This window comes from Bidens hawaiensis, unplaced genomic scaffold, assembly GCF_021521415.1.
Source record: "Bidens hawaiensis isolate Kalapana, Puna unplaced genomic scaffold, B.hawaiensis_p1.1 tig00003141_1, whole genome shotgun sequence".
In the NCBI taxonomy this organism is placed as follows: Eukaryota; Viridiplantae; Streptophyta; class Magnoliopsida; order Asterales; family Asteraceae; genus Bidens; species Bidens hawaiensis.
The window spans coordinates 1,107,233-1,126,812 of NW_027491170.1; the positions used below are offsets into that span (position 1 = coordinate 1,107,233).

At 36.5% G+C, this 19,580-nt stretch overlaps 1 protein-coding gene and 1 pseudogene across 1 annotated transcript; both read left to right on the forward strand.

The window, feature by feature from the left end:
- The window catches only part of LOC143622460 (TMV resistance protein N-like), a 123,221-nt pseudogene that overhangs the window by 93,523 nt on the left and 10,118 nt on the right, over positions 1-19,580 (forward strand).
- On the forward strand, positions 5,581-11,578 carry LOC143622416 (uncharacterized). Its single transcript, XM_077093573.1, has 2 exons — positions 5,581-5,822; positions 11,170-11,578. The coding sequence occupies exons 1-2, from the start codon at positions 5,595-5,597 to the stop codon at positions 11,350-11,352; spliced, it is 411 nt and encodes a 136-aa protein (XP_076949688.1). The 5' UTR covers positions 5,581-5,594; the 3' UTR covers positions 11,353-11,578.

Genomic DNA, 19,580 nt, shown 5'->3' on the forward strand with positions numbered 1-19,580 from the left:
TATATATTATTTGAATAAGTTCATTCTCAGTCTATATGTGTATATTCATATTGTGTATTCGTATGTTTTTATTTCATGTATGTGTAATTGTATATATCATTAAATAACATGTATTAACTTTCTCTCTTATATTTCTATATAAATTGAGGAATAAATAAACAAAGAAAGGGAAAATGGAATGTATTTTATATTATGATTAATTTGTTTCATTTTTAGTTTGGGTATTATGTTTTGGCTGTGCTATTACGGTTTTTAGTTTAATGGAGATTTAAAAAAAAGAACATAGAGTTACCAAAGCGGGTACCATACCCACCGTACCCGTACCACGTGCATGTACCATATAATTCGGGTACAAACCGTACAGGTATGGATACAAAGATTTACTGATTTTTAGCACGGGTACTTTCAGTTACAAATAGAACCATACATGTACATATGCATATACGGGTACGGTCCCGATCTGATCCTTAATACACAACACTTAAAGTCTAAAACTCTAAATGAGGAGGTTGGTAACAATTAAAATGTGAACCTGTAAAATAAAAAATGTCAAGTTGATAAACAGGGTATTAGGGTCAAGTTATTCTACAAAGGGTGACAAAAATGAGAAGTGTGAGAAGTCATAAATAATTGACATGTGTCAAGTGGGGACCAAAAGAAAAAGGGTATAGAGGTAATTGTACACATTTTCTCTTTCCACATGCAAAGCACATGTTAATACCCCCATCATTTTAGAACGTCTATAACTTTTTCGTATGATATTTTTTGTTTAAAAAAATTCATCATAATAACAAACGTTTTTTTTTTAATATGAGTATTATTTTTGTTATATAAAATTTAAAACAAAAATTACGTCATTGTGTCTTTTCGCACACCATTGTGTTTTTTCGCCCACCATTGTGTCTTTTCGCTTATCATTGTGTTTTCAAACACCATTGTGTCTTTTTGCTTTATTATTGTGTCTTTTTTCTTTATTGTGTCTTTTCGCACACCACTGTCTCTTTTCGCACACCATTGTGTCTTTTCGCTTATCATTGTGTCTTTTCACCACCATTGTGTCTTTTCGCTTATCATTGTGTCTTTTTTCATTATTGTGTCTTTTCGCACACCATTGTGTCTTTTCGCTTATCATTGTGTCTTTTTTCGTCATTATGTTTTTTCGTTATTGTGTCTTTCAACTCATCATTATGTTTTTTTAAATACTAATAACACCGTTGTGTAATAATAATATGTAAAAATAATGATAAAATAACAACAAATTATCTTATACATAAAACACAATGATCAATACATGTTACACAATAACTTGAAACGTAAAATACAATTGTGAATACGTATAACACAATGACCTAAAACGTAAGACACAATGGTGAATATATATATACATATATAACACAATAATTTGAAACGTAAAACACAATGGAAACAACATATTTGTAGGTTCCCCGGACGGATCACACGAGATATCCCGATATACACAGGTGCGGAATCCCTGTGTAGATCGTTACGGACGTAGAATATTAGCTCACGAACACACGTACACACGATACGAACAACCACACGTTATATTGATAACTCGAACCGTGTTACTTACAGACTCACGTCAATAGACTTACACGTAACTAAACTCTCTAACAACTGATTCACGATTAACCTTAAACAGCCCGTAACCTATCAATATAAATACACGATAACTTCGCCTCAGGCGAAGTTGTCAATAACTTCGCTCGTTGAACAAGTTCGCCTAGGCGAACTTGTCAACAACTTCGCTTGGTTAACAAGTTCGCCTAAGCGAACTTGTCAACAACTTCGCTTCTAAACAAACAATTACATAAACAATATTACAGACTCGATTACAGACATTAGACATATGAACTACTGACATCTATGCACCAACAGACTCCCCCTTGGCAGCAGCTTCATATCTTGATCTTTCAGCTCTTGTCTCGTAATCCTGTATCTTCATGCGTGCACTCCTTCTCTAACACACACCGTGACTACTTGCTGATATTTCCTTGCTTCATCCTTCCAAGCAGGAATATAGAATCTCTTCTTTTCGTTCAACGCTTGCAAATCAGCTTTCGATAAGTTAACAAGATGCATCGGGTCATACACCCTCAGCACTTCTTGTTCATCTTCGTCTTCCATCACGGCTTCAGCAGTCTGGCAATCAACGTACCACCATTTTAGATTCTTCAACACATTTTGAGGCATAGTCTTCATTGGAACCTCCTTGATGCATCGGATCGGTTTGTACTTAATCACCATCCATGGCTTGCCATCTGCTCTCAATCCCCTCTCTGTATCCTCCACGAGCTTTCCCTTCTGTGGCTTTAATAGTTCAAACTTCTTTTCTTTTATGCCTTCTTTCCACACAATCTTCTCAATCATTCTTGCCATATTGTTGTCACTTCTGTTTATCAGGCCCAACCTAGCCAAATCCTTCACCTCGCATTCCGGCAACGTATTGAGAGATCTCAACATTCTCTTGAAGTATTGAATGCCAACATAACGCTTCACCACAAACAACTTTATCTGTTCATCATAAATCCAACAGATAATTCCCTTCTTCGACTCAGCATAGCCCTTGATGTTATAGCTCTTCTTGAACATGGCTGGAACAGCAGGCTTCTTGGTCTTGATAAACCAATGAGCACAGCCTTCCTTCCACCTAGGCTGCTCCTCCCACTCAGTCTCATCCATCTCAACACCCATGTCGGCTTTCTCTACATCAGGGATCTCGTGTTCAACTCCTTCTTCTACTATCTCTCCCTCTTCTATCCATCTTCAATCACAATCTGCTCACCGATCTTCTCAATCATATCACTCGGCAGCACATCTTCATCAAATAACACATCTTCGCTGAACATGTCATCATCAAGCTCCTTCAGCGCATCAATCATATCATCCTCAACTAACACCACATCATCACCAGAACCACCAGCCACGTCAATAGACTCCCCTTCAGCTGTGGAAGTACCAAGAGCTTGAGAAGTTCTTGGCAGCTCACCACCTGCATCTTTCAATGCATTGGGATCATCGTCACGGTCGTTCCTCTTCTTCGTTCTGAGCTCGTCGCCCTTACAGCTCATCTCCCCCTGAGATGCCAAGAACTCCTTCAAGGCATCTATAACTTTCCCATGCTCAACCTGGAGGGATGCCTGTAGTTGATTTGCTTCCACTAGGCTTTGAATAGTCTTCGACTGTTCTGCCACGATCCGCTCTAGTGAAGCTATTCTTTCTGAATCTGAAGTATGCGAAGGCGAGACACCAGAAGCAGGCGTAACCGCAGGTGGTATCATACCTGATAACCCTGCAGCAGTGACGACCGTTGACTCCACAAAACGAGCAGCTACCACCGATTGAGTAAGCGTTGGAGGTGGTAGTGACACGATCTCCGGAGTCGACGTCTGGATGGTAGTGGTGGATGGAATGCCAGCTGTTGATGTAGCCACCACGGGAACATCCGCAGCGCTTGTACTTGTCACCTGTACAGAAGAAGGAACAATGGAAATACCAGACAGTGCGGCCGGAGCAAATCGTACAGTCCTTGAAGTCTCTCCAGCTCCCATGCCAGCACCTGTCCTCTCCCGTCTTGATCTTCTAATCAGCTTATGTATGTCTTCTTCTTCTTCTTCCGACTCATCATCATCTTCCGTTCTCTTCCTCTTCCCAATCGTTCTCTCTCTAGACACCATCAACCGTCTCCCCTCATTCATAATTTCATCCAAATCGGAGTCAGCCATCGACGTAGCTGCTCTAGTCATACTCACACCCAAACCTTGTGCAGCTGAGACTTGCACCTATTCAACTTGATCCATGTCAAAGTAGCATTGACCTCCAAAAACAGCGTCAAGGTCTATATCCTCAGCAGTTGATACAACAGGCACAGCAGGAGCAGAAACAGCTTGAGTTGCTCTTGCCTGTTGCGGTTGAGGATCTCTGAACTCGTCCCCACCAGCAGGAACATACTCTGGGTTGATTAAAAACCCAAATAGAGGAGTATGCCTGGGACGACGTTCAAGATTGCTCCTCGCACTCGACGTGCGGCATTGAGCAAAGATACGTTTGCTCACTGATTCGACGTATCTGATCGGGCGTCTCTGAGGTAGACTCGGAGCCACATGGTTCAATATCATCTGTAAAAAGCGTGGGTACATGATGAACCGCTCCCGAGACATCGCCCTTCTTTGTCTGTCAATCTCGTAGAAGACCATTTGACTGAAACTATAACGCTTGTTATAGGTCAGTGCAGTCATCGCAGGCTGCATGGTCGCACCCATACCATCTGTGCCCGCCTTCCTCCCCGACATGCACACTATCATAACGTGCATGAGGAAGCGCCACTGGTCTAGAAGGAAACCCTTCCTCCTCTGGGTATCTCCTAATGGACCACAGTAGCCCATTCGAAGAAACGCTCCATCACGAAAGGGAGCTACGAACTCTGTAGGATCGTCTCGAGTCTCCTCTCCAAACCGTAGTGCCACCCGGATCTGTTCAGAATTGAACTGAACTTTTTGATTGTTCACCGTTGCTCTCATGACCGGGGGCTCCACACGGCAGTCGTATTCGACCGTCTGCCAGAAGTCTTCGATATTCGGCAGAGATATCGGCAGAGTGTTGGTAATCGCGTGAAAGATCCTCGAGCGCAGGAGGAAAGTGATAATCTCGCGATAGTCGTCCACACCGCTCGCCTCCGGGTCTAGAGTGATATACATATTGTGACCCGGGAAAAATTTTCTCTGATTGTCACCATCATCTCCTCCTGCACCACCAGCACCAGCTACCGCAGCCATATCTGCAACAAACTATCCAAGTTAGAACGACAAAAAGACATAGCACAAGCTCGCTTTGTTACCATGAGCGAAGTTGCGATAAACTCTGTTTAGGCGAAGTTAAAGGTGAGGCGAAGTTGGGAACAACTTCGCTTCAGCTTTAAGTTCGTCTAATTAATACTAAGTAAAATTGATCTTAGGCGAAGTTAAGGTTAACTTCGCCTCATCACAACATCGCCTCAGGCGAATTTAAGTTTCAGGCGAAGTTACGGAGGCGAACTTAAGCTTCGGGCGAAGTTACGGATAACTTCGCCTCAGGCGAACTTAAGCTCCAGGCGAAGTTATGGATAACTTCGCCTAAACCCTAACTTCGCCTGAATCTGAATCGGCGACAGTGAGATTCACGGAACAACGTGCAGTTGATGATTCGGCTAGTTTAGACGATTAAGAACTCTAAACTACAAGTTTTAAGGACATGTTGACGATCAGTATAGTGTTCAACACGTAAAAACATAGGTTATGAAAATCGGTTTCAAAACCGATGGTTTTTTTATTTTTAAAAACACAATGAACAACAAAAAACACAATTAAAAAAACTCATTATTTTTTTTTATTTTTATATAACAATATGATACTCATATTAAAGATAAAAACACTTATTATTATGATGATTTTTTTAAAAAAAATAATATCGTATGAAAAAGTTATGGACATTTTAAAATGATGGGGAATTGACATGTGTCTCGAATGTGGAGAGAGAAAGTCAACAAATGTGGGTGTCACAAGTACTTCCGTCCGGCCAAAACCCTCAAAAAAACCATGTCGGCGATTTACACCTCCGTACACTCACTCTCAAATTCACGGGCTCCACCATCATCATCACCAGTTATAACCTTATCTTCTTCTTCATCCTCAGTCTCGTTGTTTTCAATACGCCACGGGATGATAAAAACCAAAACCAAAACGGCGTCGTATTCGAAGAGGGTTGTGTGTATGGCTCCAGATGAGGAGAAGCTCACGCGCCGTAACCCTCTCGATTTCCCTATTGTAAGTTATTATTATTTTAGGGTTTTGTTAATTGATGTATTAGTTTGATGTTAGGCTAGTAATTGTTGATTAGTTAAACCTGATTTTGAGTTTGTGAAACATATTTATAGAATTAAGTGTTCTTTGTATAAATATTTTGAGCCGATTGGAACCTTAGGTTTGGGACCGGTTTGTAATCCTTTTCGTTGTAAAAACCAGGGGTTAACCGACCAAAACGGGTCAAGAAACCGGTTTCAAACCAAACTAGTTTGGAACCGGCTCTCTTTGAAACCGGTTGTAATCCTTTCCAGTGAAATCGGTTCCAAACCAGTGAAATCAAACCAATAAATAACTGGCAATTAACCGACCAAAACCGGTCAAGAAACTGGTTTTGACTTTTTGTTGATGGTTTCTGCACCCTCTACACTGCAAAAACCGCTAAGTCAGCCGGTGGGGTGGGGACTAGCGGTTAATTGGGATTAATTGGACCGGACTTTAATATATATTTTTCAGTTTTATACATACGCGGGCACATTTTTATATGTAATATTTGGTTTTATATATACGCAAACATATTTTGGCCGAAAATTGGTTGGAATCTCATTGGAAACCACTAATTTGGGTCGGAATCTTGCAGGAAATCGCTGATTTTGGCCGGAATCTCGCCGAAAACTGCCGATTTTGGCTGGATATGACCGTTGACCGATTTAATTAGCCGACTTGCCCAAAATTAATCAGTGAAGTGGGGACTAGCGATTAATCAGGGATTATTCGGTGCCTAGTCGGGATTTTTGCTGTTAGGATTAAACGCACACACGAAACCGAACACACCACGAAAGCAATAAACGAACACGAGGATTTAACGTGGTTCGGTCTAAACTGACCTACGTCCACGGGTGGCAACTAGGTATATCTTTATTGAGTGACCAAATATTACAAGTACATAATGTTGTTTATATAGAGACTGAACTAGGGTTAGTAAATTATTATGCAAGAAATCTAAACCGGGCCGGGCCGCCCACACCCGTCTCCTCTTTTGGCTTCATATAATAAACCGGGCCAACAAGGCCTACGAACCCAACAATCTCCCACTCGGAGGCCTTGAGTACTCTCGTCTGCACTCCTGATTGTACTTCTGTAATCTGAACATTAAACTTCTTCTAGTTGCCACCGCCTTCTCATCAATTAACCTGAAGGCTCGTTGAAGCTCCCCGGAGCTCCAACGCGTCAGTCATGGCTGAAACTGCCCCTGACCCGTTCTCTGTCCCTACCGGCTCCCACTGTAACGAACTACCGGATCCTGAGATAACCTGAGAACAAACACTCTCCATATTCAGCAAGTAATTCATTGGAGAGACTTTTACAGCTGGAATACTGGTTTTCTTAATCCACTGTCGACCTGGAACTGTAACTGAAACACGACATGTGCTCCCACTGTCACGATGTCCCCCAACTGATTTAACCTTCCTAGCTCGTTCATCCTGAATCTTCACTTTGGCTCTGGGTTTGTTACTTGCAAAACGAACCTTCTTCTGCCCACGAGATTCTGTGAACCGGATTTTGTCTTTCACCAAAACTGGATCCACTCCTTTTGATGACATATCGACCATATACAACGAACCCATTTTCTTGCCACGAGCAACCACGAGATTCCCTTTGACTACTTTCCACTGCCCATTCCCGAACTTAACATCGTGCCCTTGGTCATCCAACTGCCCAACTGAAATCAAACGTTTCTTCAAACTTGGAATAACCCTCACGTCTTTCAAAGTCCAAGAAGTACCGACTGAAGTTATCAAATCAACGTCTCCCATACCCGTAACCTCTAAAATATCATCATTCGCTAGTCGAACCTTTCCAAAATCCCCAAATTTAAGATTCTTCATCGTTTCACTACAGTGAGTGGCATGAAACGATGCACCAGAATCCATCACCCAAGCATCAACGCTACTCTCAACACTACAAACCAAAGCCTCATCACTACTGACCCCGTCATCTGTGTCGTCTTCTGTAACGTTCACCTCTTTCTTACCATTCGGACACTGATTCCTGGAGTGTCCTTTCTCTTTACAACCCCAACATTCAATATCCTTACGAGTCTTAGACTGACTCCTCTTCCTGCTCCCACTGCCTCGCTGTTTTCCCCTATCTCTACCTTCTGTGACTAGCATATTGCCTGATGATTCACCTGAACTTCTGCGTCTTGAATCTTCTCCCAGAATCAGATCTCGAATCCCATCGAAAGTAATATTTGTAGACGAACTACAAACTGCAGTCACTGTTTGCGACCAACTGTCGGGCAAAGAGGATAATAACAAGAGGCCTTGAACTTCATCATCAAACTTAATGTCAACTGACACTAAGCAGGACAAGATCGAATTAAGATTATTGATATGAGTTGTAACTGACCCACCCTCTTTCATTCTTGTTGTCACTAGCTCTCGGATAAGATAGACTTTATTCGCTGCCGAAGGCTTCTCATACATGTTGGATAGCGCCTCCATCATACCACGTGCTGTGGTTTCTTTCATGATGTTAAACGCCACATCTTCCGACAACGACAAAGTAATACAAGCCCTAGCTTTCTTGTCTAACTTCTTCCAATCTGCTTCTGACATCTTTTCTGATTTTTCATCCTCAAACACTACATCCAAGTCTTTCTGACAAAGTAGTGCCTCAATCTGCATCTTCCACCAACCGAACTTCTGTCCGTCAAACTTTTGTATCGAAAACTTTCCGTCTTCTGCCATAGCAATGACTAAAACGAAAAACTGGATAAAAAAACAAAGACAGACACAGCAACACGAGCCTGAACTTAACGACTGTTCTACTGAACTCTGTTAAAAATCAACCTATTTAAACCGCAGCGGAAATACGAACTGTAAATCAGAAACTGAAATTTTAAACTGAAACGATAAAACCTGACAAACGCGGTTGGCACTGGTTCTCTGTTTCTTTAAATGACTCCTTCTGATTGACAACGATTCTTCAATGAACAATAGAATCCTGATTCAACTTGTTCTTGGCTCGACCTTTGCTTAAATGGATCTCGCTTAAAAAGAAACTGGAACTTCTTGAGCAAAATGATCTAGTGTTATGTAGCCCAAAATTGATGGTCCAAAGCTTAAAAAAATGAATTCTTGGTTTGGGACTTTGATCACGTGCTTCTCCACAAAAGAAAAAATAATTCCCAAAGCCTTTACCCACAAAATTCACTCTCTTCTTCTGCTCAAATTTTTACCGAAATCAAATCGGAACTCCTCAACCTTCTTCTTCTAAACTAACACCCAGACCATACTATCACAACAAGTTCTAATCTTCTTTGATCAGCGATTGAACTGCCGAAAACGAACTGATCGACGGCGTGAATAACTACGGTGGTTACTGGTGGTGTATGGCGGTGGACTGAACCCTAGTCGCGATCGTCGGGCTGGGTTTAGTGGCGGCGAAACAGCGGCGGCGTAAACCCTAACGACAATCGGAGAACCGTAGCGGCGGCGGAACCCTAGCGCAGTAGGGTGGCGGCGGCTGGATGGTTTGGCGGCGACTCGGCTGGTTCAACGTGTTCTTCGTGTGATCTGAACCTAAGCTCTAGATACCACTTGTTAGGATTAAACGCACACACGAAACCGAACACACCACGAAAGCAATAAACGAACACGAGGATTTAACGTGGTTCGGTCTAAACTGACCTACGTCCACGGGTGGCAACTAGGTATATCTTTATTGAGTGACCAAATATTACAAGTACATAATGTTGTTTATATAGAGACTGAACTAGGGTTAGTAAATTATTATGCAAGAAATCTAAACCGGGCCGGGCTTGGGCCCGACCGCCCACACCCGTCTCCTCTTTTGACTTCATATAATAAACCGGGCCAACAAGGCCTACGAACCCAACATTTGCAACACTGCCCTCTAGTACTATTGTTGATACTAGAAAGTAAAAACCGAAAATAAACCAGCTTGGAACCGATTGAAACGGTAGGTCCGGGACCGATACATAACCATCTCCGTTGAAATCAGTTAGGGGTGAAAACGGGTCGAGCTGCCTGTGAGCTACTTGAGCTCGGATTGATAAAAAACTCGAAGCTGGTCGAGCTTTTTTGAGCATGGGCCTCAAGTTAAGCTCGTTTGGTTGTTGAGCCCGAGCTCGAGTTTTATATGGGAAGCTTGTTTAGGCTCCTTAATGAGCCTTTTGTATTTTTTTTAGTTATATCTCTTTTTCACTTTTATGTATTAATTTTGCTCGAGCTTAGATTTGGCTCGTCTAAGGTACTACACGGGCTCGAGTTGAGCTTAGGCTTGTTTAATGTTTTTATCAAAATATTTAACATAATTTAAAACGTATACAAATGAGTTAATAAATAATGAATGAGCTGAGCCTGATTATGGAGAAACAACACACGAGCCGAGCTTGAGCTTTAGAAAAAGAGCTCGAGCTTTCATAAGTCAACATGAGTCAAGTTTGGGCTCGGTTCGGTTCGGTTACACTCTTGAAACCACTTCAAAAATGTTGAAACCAAAATGAACCGGTCAAAGACAGGGTTAACTGATTACAACCTCGTCAAGAAACCAATTTTGGCACTGATCATTTACCAGAAGGCTTTAGAAAATAAGAATTATTGATGTAGTTATATAACTGTAGAAAACTAGATTGTAGCGGCTAAATCCCGTACTGGATAAAATTTTGTTTTAAAAATAAAAATGTTGCGTATGATTGGTGGCCAGATGTCTCTAGTTTCTACCGTTTGACCACGTTAGTTGGTCAAAGGTTTATAATCTCATATAGCATACAAGTAAACATTAGGGGTATGCAAGAAACCGAAAAAACCGATCTGAAACCCAAAAAACCGAAGCATCCAAACTGAAAACCAAACCAAAATAAAAACCTACGGTTTGGTTTTTTATTTTTCTAAAAACTGAACTAACGGTTCGGTTTTGGTTTTGCATGTAAAAAAACAAAAGAAAACAAAAAAACGAATTTCTAAACTTTTATTTTTTTTATCTTTTATTTTAAGTAATTTTTAAGAATTTAATAAACATGTAACTCAAATATTTTTGGTCAAATGTATAATAGTCTAAACTCATTATTTTCGGCCAACTCTTTTTTCGGCCCAAAAATTGTCACGCTGAAATGGCAAAAACCGAAAAAAAATGAAACCAAAATTTTGGTTTACGGTTTGATTTCAGCTCAAAACATCCAAAAACCGAAATTTTGGTTTTCGGTTTGGTTTCAGCTCAAAACTGTACCACGCACACCCTTAGTAAACATAACATTCTTCTCCACCATGTTTCCAAAATATGTTTTTTCGTTACATTTTGTATCAGAAGTCCAAACAGTTGACCGTTTCGTGTTATATGACAGGAATGGGAGAGGCCAAAGCCCGGTAGGAGGCCCGATATCTTTCCTCAATTTAGTCCAATGAAAACACCATTACCGCCTCCGTTACCGTACGATCCTCAAATAGAAGAAGAAGAAGAGGAAGAGGAGGAAGAAAAAAAGGAAGAGGAGGAAGAGGATCCCAACAAGGAACAGCCCGAGAAGTGAGAATTGTCGTGGTCATTGAACGTTGACCAGTCCACGATTTTGTTGACCGAACAGGAGTGTCTGCAAATGAAGCTTAAAGAGTATGTATTGTACTGTAGTTGCATGAGTCGTTCGTTGTAGTGTATCTTTCGACACAAGTTTTGTTATTGGTTTTTATTTATTGTGTATGTGGTAAGCTGGCCCAAGACTTTGTAGAATCGGTTTGGGAATAAACGGGTCTATATATTTGACAATCTTCCCATTGTTAGTGGGTCGTACGTTTTTTTTTAAATCGGTAGTTAGGGGTGTGAATTTGTGTTACGTCGTGAGCCTAACATGAATTTCACGGGTTTGGATTTATTTAGTATCAAAGACATGAACATGTTTTGTTAGACGGGTTGTGTCTATTTTAACCGCTTGTTTGGTCAAAATTGAGTTAAGAACTATTATCTGCTTTTTCATTTTTTTTTCTTTCTGAAACTAAACCAATTTCTTGAACTTGTAACACTACACTAAATCTTCTGTATCTCAAATGAATCAGATCAAACCCTTTAAAAGTTGGAAAATCATACAAGCCAAAAAAGGTTAAGAAGCCCGAAGATATATATAAGATGATAATAAAGATTTTTTTGTTTCACGAAACTCATCCACAGTGTGACGTAAACTCTTTACCGTATCTTGCCTAATCTCAGGCATCAAATCGCTCTGAAAACTTATGCTAATCTCCAATGGGTTGAAAATTTGAACCCATGTTAGCACAATAAATTTAAGGGAAAACTTATTGACAAAAAGGATACGTAGTGTTACGATTCTTACGTTATAGCAACATGAACTAGAGCGATTATTATTACTCCAATTCAAACTATATCATAATAATAATTAATCTAATGTTTCTTATTTAACAACTCGGTTATCTCCATATATTATACCTGACCCACCCTTATGTTCAGAATATTTTACTAATAAAAATACTGAGTTTATCGAGTAATCATTTTCATATCATCAATTGTTTATTATATATTTAAATATATGTAAACAAACTTTCATTTATATTCATTTTGAACCCTAAACCAAACTTCAACCCTATTTTATACCCACCTCAATAGTCTAGGGACTATCTAGCAAGATCTGGATATTATTATCCAAACTCATTTACCTAATGATCCAAAACCCGTAAACTATGAACCCGTTTACCCAGATTGTGTCTTGAACCTTAATCATCGTGATATATATGGAATTGATCGCTGTGAATCACCTATGTTGCCTAAACGGGCACACCGACTTAACTAATTGGGAAAAACATATCAATAAGATACGTATTAGTAATATTAACCAAAACCGTCATAGGAGCTTTTCTTGAATAACAATCTATACATGATAAAAACACAATTAAACTGGCATGCACCATCTGCGGAACATCGTGATTCAAACCCCATACTTAATTGGCGTATAACAATCTGCAAAGCGTCTAACCTCATCGTTTTGTTCCGCGGCTGTTCATCTCGTCGTCCATCTTCGATTCGTCATATTTTGAGGTAACTAAACAGTTTAGAATGTTCGTTTTGCTCCGTAATACAAAAGCCCTATACGAATTGAACAAACAAACAACAGATTCGTCAATTGTGAATTCTAGGGTTTGTATGGATTTTGGGGATAAATATGTTTCTGGTTTTAATTTATTAGTTTTAAACTTAAGCAGATGACACCCCAACACAACTGGTGGGTGCGTTTGTGCTTAACTCCTTGAACCGGCCCCCTGGCGCGGGTTTGAGTCTTTTTTGCAAGTCTCAAATTTTCTTGATTACCATACATATAATCAACTTCTTCTTCTTCCATTTTGTCGAGCTCGTTCAGTTTATCACTAAAAATAGGTGACGGTATTCTGCCTAAATAGTAGACACATGTAACTAATAATAAAATACTAAAGATACCAGCCATTTTTTTTTTAATTCTGACTTTTTAAATTCTGACACAGGGTATTTATTAGATCGAATGTACTTCCGAATAGATCGATTTTGCCGTATCCAAACTAATAACAATCCAATCCATTTCATGAATAAAATGTGACCAATTATCCAACCAACAAAACTACTTGTTACAAATAAAATCTTGTTGTTGCATCGAAACATAAAAATGTTGACTAATCTCGCTAACATTGAACTTGGTAAAATGAAATGATTCAATAATTGAAAAATGAGATTATTCAGGAATACAATTTGAATGCTGAGATTACGCATTGAATTTCTGGTAGTAGATCCATAATAAAAGATGTTTTTTGTGATTATTGCAGAAGAAATGAAACAAAAGATACGGTAGAGCTAGGACAGTTATTGTATGAAGTCTACCCAGTGCTAGATGCAGAGGCGCATAATAGATCGATATGAATATTATGAGCTGTCCCGTAATAAAACCAGTTGTTGCTGATACCCTCTTCTCGGCTCCTTCTCATTCTTCCATAACGTGAGCTCGAAGAAGAAAGAGATAGGAGGGTCCTATGGAGAATGTGGTCAGAAATCCATAATAGAATCCGACCACAACGACCGAATTCGTTTGGTTCTATAAAACAAATGACTACGATTTTTCATTAATTAAACTGGAAAGAATACCTTCAGCGGGTATGAAGTCCCAGCTTTGTTCAGTTCTTATCTGCAAGAGCCGAAAGAAAAAAGCAAAAGACTTTAGAGGCCAAATAACTAAACTTGGAGTTCAACCATAAAAGTCCACTGGTGTAGGTGGAAAACAAACATCATCTTCAACCTAACCTAAGAAATACGTGAAAGTTATGATAAGATTACAAGTGTAAACCATAAGTAAATAGCAACTCATTGAGAAGTACAATGCCTGAAATTTTCCTGATTTGGATCGATTAAGCCAAACACTAACAATAATTGAAACCAATTTAGAACTAAGACGACGTTGACTCAAAATCGAAACCATTATGGTTCGAAATTAGGGGGTTTTGGTGGTCGATAGATTACTGGATTATGGTGTGAAGTTAGATTTAGATGAGATAAAAACCGTTGATTTAAGAAATCAAAAGAGAGAGATTAGAGGATGAGCAGGAAGGTTTTGGGTTTTTGGAAGTCGAAAGGGTGTAGTTCAGGTTTTATGACCCATGTAAGTAATCCGGGTTTGATTTATAAAATAAACGAGTTAAATCAATATTTGGAAATCAAGCAATCTGGTAGTTTTAAATGGGATGGGGAGCGACGTGAGAGTGACATATAAGATTTTATGGTAGACGGTAACAACTCGGTTTTCTCCATATATTATACCTGACCCGCCCTTATGCTCGGAATATTTTACTAATAAAAATACCGAGTTTATCGAGTAATCATTTCCATATCATCAATTGTTTATTATATATTTTTTTATATATTTAAATATATGTAAACAAACTTTCATTTATATTCATTTTGAACCCTAAACCAAACTTTAACCATATTTTATACCCACCTCAATAGTCTAGGGACTATCTAGCAAGATCTGGATATTATTATCCAAACCCATTTACCTAATGATCCAAAACCCGTAAACCATGAACCCGTTTACCCAGATTGTGTCTTCAACCTTAATCATCGTGATATATATGGAATTGATCGCTGTGAATCACCTATGTTGCCTAAACGGGCACACTGACTTAACTAATTGGGAAAAACATATCAATAAGATACGTATTAGTAACTAGGGTATAGGCCGTGTTACGACGTGTGGAAAAACATGTCAACAAACATAATAAATTTAAACAACAAATTCATGCATAACTAAGTTGTTTAATAAGTGTGACCTTAAATTTAATTTTCATATTCCAAAGAGTTTAGAAGATCATCAAAATTTGACTCGTAGTTCTCACACTCTAACAACCATTTTCCCTTCTCGCTAACTTCATTTTCCAAATCCAAATGTTCCCTTTCTTTTCTAACATTAGCAAGATTCAAGTGATTCAAATCTCTTAAAAGAAACATAGATTCTAATATTGATTTAGGATAGTGCCCGTGTTACACGCGGTATAACATATTTAAAACATAATATATATGTAACATAATATAAATTTAATCAAATGAAAATGTTGTACTTAAAAATATATGATATATTTCAATATTGTTCAATATTGTGTCCAAATGATAGTATTTGAACTAACAATATATTTCAAACTTGGGTAATATTTAAAACGAAAGTACGAAATAATTCGTAGTAGTTTTAGAGATTATAATATTGATTTAAAATTGAAATAGATTGGAAGATAATTTTTAATTTCGATTTTTTAATATTAAAGTCTATAACTTATTTTTATAAAGTTCATATAAAGGTTGAAAACTATAGTCAAATCATTATCATTATTATAAAATAAAGTCTAAATCATATACCAAAGATGCATACAATTATCGGAAAGTTAATTTGAATTTGTAATTTATATATATACAATATTGTATATTGTGTACAATTACCAAAGATATTGTATATATATATACAATATTGTATATTGTATATATTGTATATGGTCCTTAAGTTATTAACCTTTATAAACACAATTAGATTAAGTTGTTTAAATGTAACAATATAGTCAAAATTTAAATGTATATAAAATAATATAAGTTAGTCAAATCATTATTATTAATATGGACCATTAATTATAAATTAGTGGTTAATCATATACCAAAAATGTTTAGAATTACCATATTCAAAACATTAACCTCCACTAACCTTAAATATGTAAGGTGAAATTTGAGTGTGTGATCAATTTTATAACTATCCATTACATATATTTATTTATGTAAGATATAAATATAAATAGAAACGATAATAAAATTTTGAAATTAGAATATAAATAGTAATCAAATAGTTTTGTAAATTATCAAAATATTATCAAAATAAGGTAATATAACTTATCTTTGAAAATTTTAATCAACTTATTATTTAAATTATTGATCATTAATTCTAAAATTAAGTTATTTAAATGTAACAATATAGTCAAAATTTTAATGCATATAAAAATATATATTTTAGTCAAATCATTATTATTATTATGGACCATTAATTAAAATTAATGGTTAATCATATACCAAAATTGTTTAGAATTACCATATTCAAAGCATTGACCTTAAATATGTAAGGTCAAATTTGAGTGCGCGATAAATTATATAACTATCCATTATATATACTTATATATGGTGATTAAATTTATAACGATAATTGATTTTTTAAATTAGAATATAAATAGAAATCAAATAGTTTTGTAAATTATAAAAATACGGTAATATAAGTTATGTTTTAAAATTTAGTCAAAATTTAAATCTATATAAAATAATATATTGTAGTCAAATAATAATGGACCATTATTTATAAGGAAAGTCAAACTAAATCAATTGTATTAATAACCTGAAATAATAAAATCAAATATTAATATTGATATTATAGAGTATTTTAGTTATAATTAATAACCAGAAAATTTTAAAGGTGTTATCGGAAAAACGAAATTGTGAGAATGACTATGGTACTCGGATTTTTTCGTAGAATTTAAATTGAAATTAGGTTGTATGACTCATGACATTTACCTGAAATTATAAAGTAGAATATTAATATTTATGTTATGGAACATTTGATATTTAATTCATAACCGAAATATTTAAAAGTCTTACCGGAAAATAACAAATATTGATAATAACCATGGTATCTCTGTTTTTTATTAAGAAACTATAATCAAATTTTCCGTAAATCAATCAAGTAAATTACCTGAAATAATAAAGTTTTGTTATAACATTGATATTATGAAATATTAGAATTATAATTTATAACCAGATAATTTAAATGTGTCTTACCGGAAAAATGAAATAATGATACTGAATATGGATGAAGCTGATTTATATTTAGAACCTAGAATAAAAACATGCATAACAAAAAAACAGGAAAAAACTTCAAATAAATACAAAACACCCATTGCTATAGATATAACACGTAAACGGAAAACCTACCGGAATAACTTACCGAAATAACGTAAATACGTAGAAATATTAGCTTCATCACCGTTTTTGATTTAGAACCTTAACAATGAAAATAAAGATAAAAAGGTTAGATCTACAATAACCGGAAGAAAATATGATGTTGCTGGAAAAAGATATAACCTTGCCGGAAAATCATATAACATTGTTGGCCATTAAAGTATAATATATAACCTTACCGAAAAACGATTAATCTCGATCTACATTACCGGAATATAGAAGATGGTGGAGTTAGTAATTAAGCCGAGAGAGAGAGAGAGAGAAATTAAAATGATTAAAATGATGGTGGAAAATTCTAAGGTTTAGATAGTTTGTGAGATTACACATGGCAGCATAATAGAGACTCTTAGAATGGAAATTTGGTGAGTTGGAAGCCTAGGTGAATAGCCTAGTAGAATGACATGTGGCAAATTGTATTGATTTAATAGATTAGTAAGATATTAACCAAAACCGTCATATGAGCTTTTCTTGAATTACAATCTATACATCATAATAACACAATTAAACTGGCATACACCATCTGCGGGACATCGTGATTCAAACCCCATACTTAATTGGCATATAACGATCTGCAAGGCGTCTAACCTCATCGTTTTGTTTCACGACTGTTCATCTCGTCCTTAGATTCGTCATATTTTGAGGTAACTAAACAGTTTAGCATGTTCGTTTTGCTCCGTAATACAAAAGCCCTAATACGAATTGAACAAACAAACAACAGATTCGTCAATTGCGAATTCTAGGGTTTGTGTGGATTTGGGGATAAACATGTTTCTGGTTTTAATTTATTAGTTTTAAACTTAACCAAATGACACCCCAGCGCAAGTGGTGGGTGCGTTTGTGCTTAACTCCTTGAACCAGCCAGGGGCGTGGGTTCGAGCCCCCTGGACGCGGTTTTTTGGTTATTTATTTTTATTGGTTTTAAAATATTTATTAATTAATTATAATTAATATTGATATCAAATAAACATTTCTTTATATAAAGCTGACATCTTAGAGTCTACGTTTTCTCGTCAATAAATCTCGTTGCAAGTTTTGTATAAATATATGTATGTATGTATGTATGTATGTATGTAGTACAAGTGTATTTTAATAATAAGAAATCCACGTTAATTTATTAAAACCCAACACCAATACTGGTGTTTTCTCGTCGTTTAACGTCCTTTATAAATTTGTTTATATTAATTTTATATATAGAAATATATTATATATATATACATATATATCATTCTTTAACAATTAGAACGGTTGTATTTTAAACGTACTAACTATACTTATAAAATTTGATTTTCGTTAATAGTCCAAGATGTATACTATATGATAGATATGTATATTTTAATGTTTGACTTAAATTAATTAATATATTACAGGATATATTTATATATGTAAACATTTAGTTAAATATTATTTAAATAATTATATAATTATTCAACTCATGTTTATTTAAATAATAATGATTTCATAGTAATAATAACTGTAGAGATCGATCGATCAATAACGTACTAATCACAAATCATAACTCAAATCACATCGAAACTTAACTCATTAAATTATGTTATATCATTTATAATTAATTTATATTATTATATTTAACTAGGAATCCTTGTCGGTGTATCCCGAAGGGTTCATCTTTCTCACATCATCACTTGTTTTTCGTTCATCCGATTAGGTGAGTATCTCACTCCCCCTTTTAACTCAATTTTAACCGTTTTGGGGACTTATGTGTATTTACAGTATTTATATATTATCTAATATTCAAAACCGCAACTGTTAATCTTTGTGTGTGTATCAGTTTATGCCTAACTTACTATTTGCTTACTTGCTTTATTTGAACCGCATTCGGAGAGGTCCAACATATTCTCAGTCTAGTATGATCATACGACCGTCGTAGTGGCCGGCGTCCGACGCATTGACAATGGTTTCACCGACACCTCATTTTTGGTAACCAATGCCCATTCGCATGGAAACGGTTTAGCCCTTTCTTTATGGTTGATTGTTTGTGTATGTGCTATGGTTTAACTGTTTATCTCACAGGAATAGTTTGCATCTTTCTTTATTTATTATATATTATTACTGTTGTGTCTTAAATTGGTGTTTTACTCGCTCAACATGTGTTGTTGACAAAAATATATTTTATACGCATTTGCAGGTTATCAGCTTGGTTGTTTAGCAAGATGAAGATCACGTAGAGATGTTTTTTAGAATACAAACTTAATTAATCATTGTTGTAATTGTTTTATACGTGATGTACTT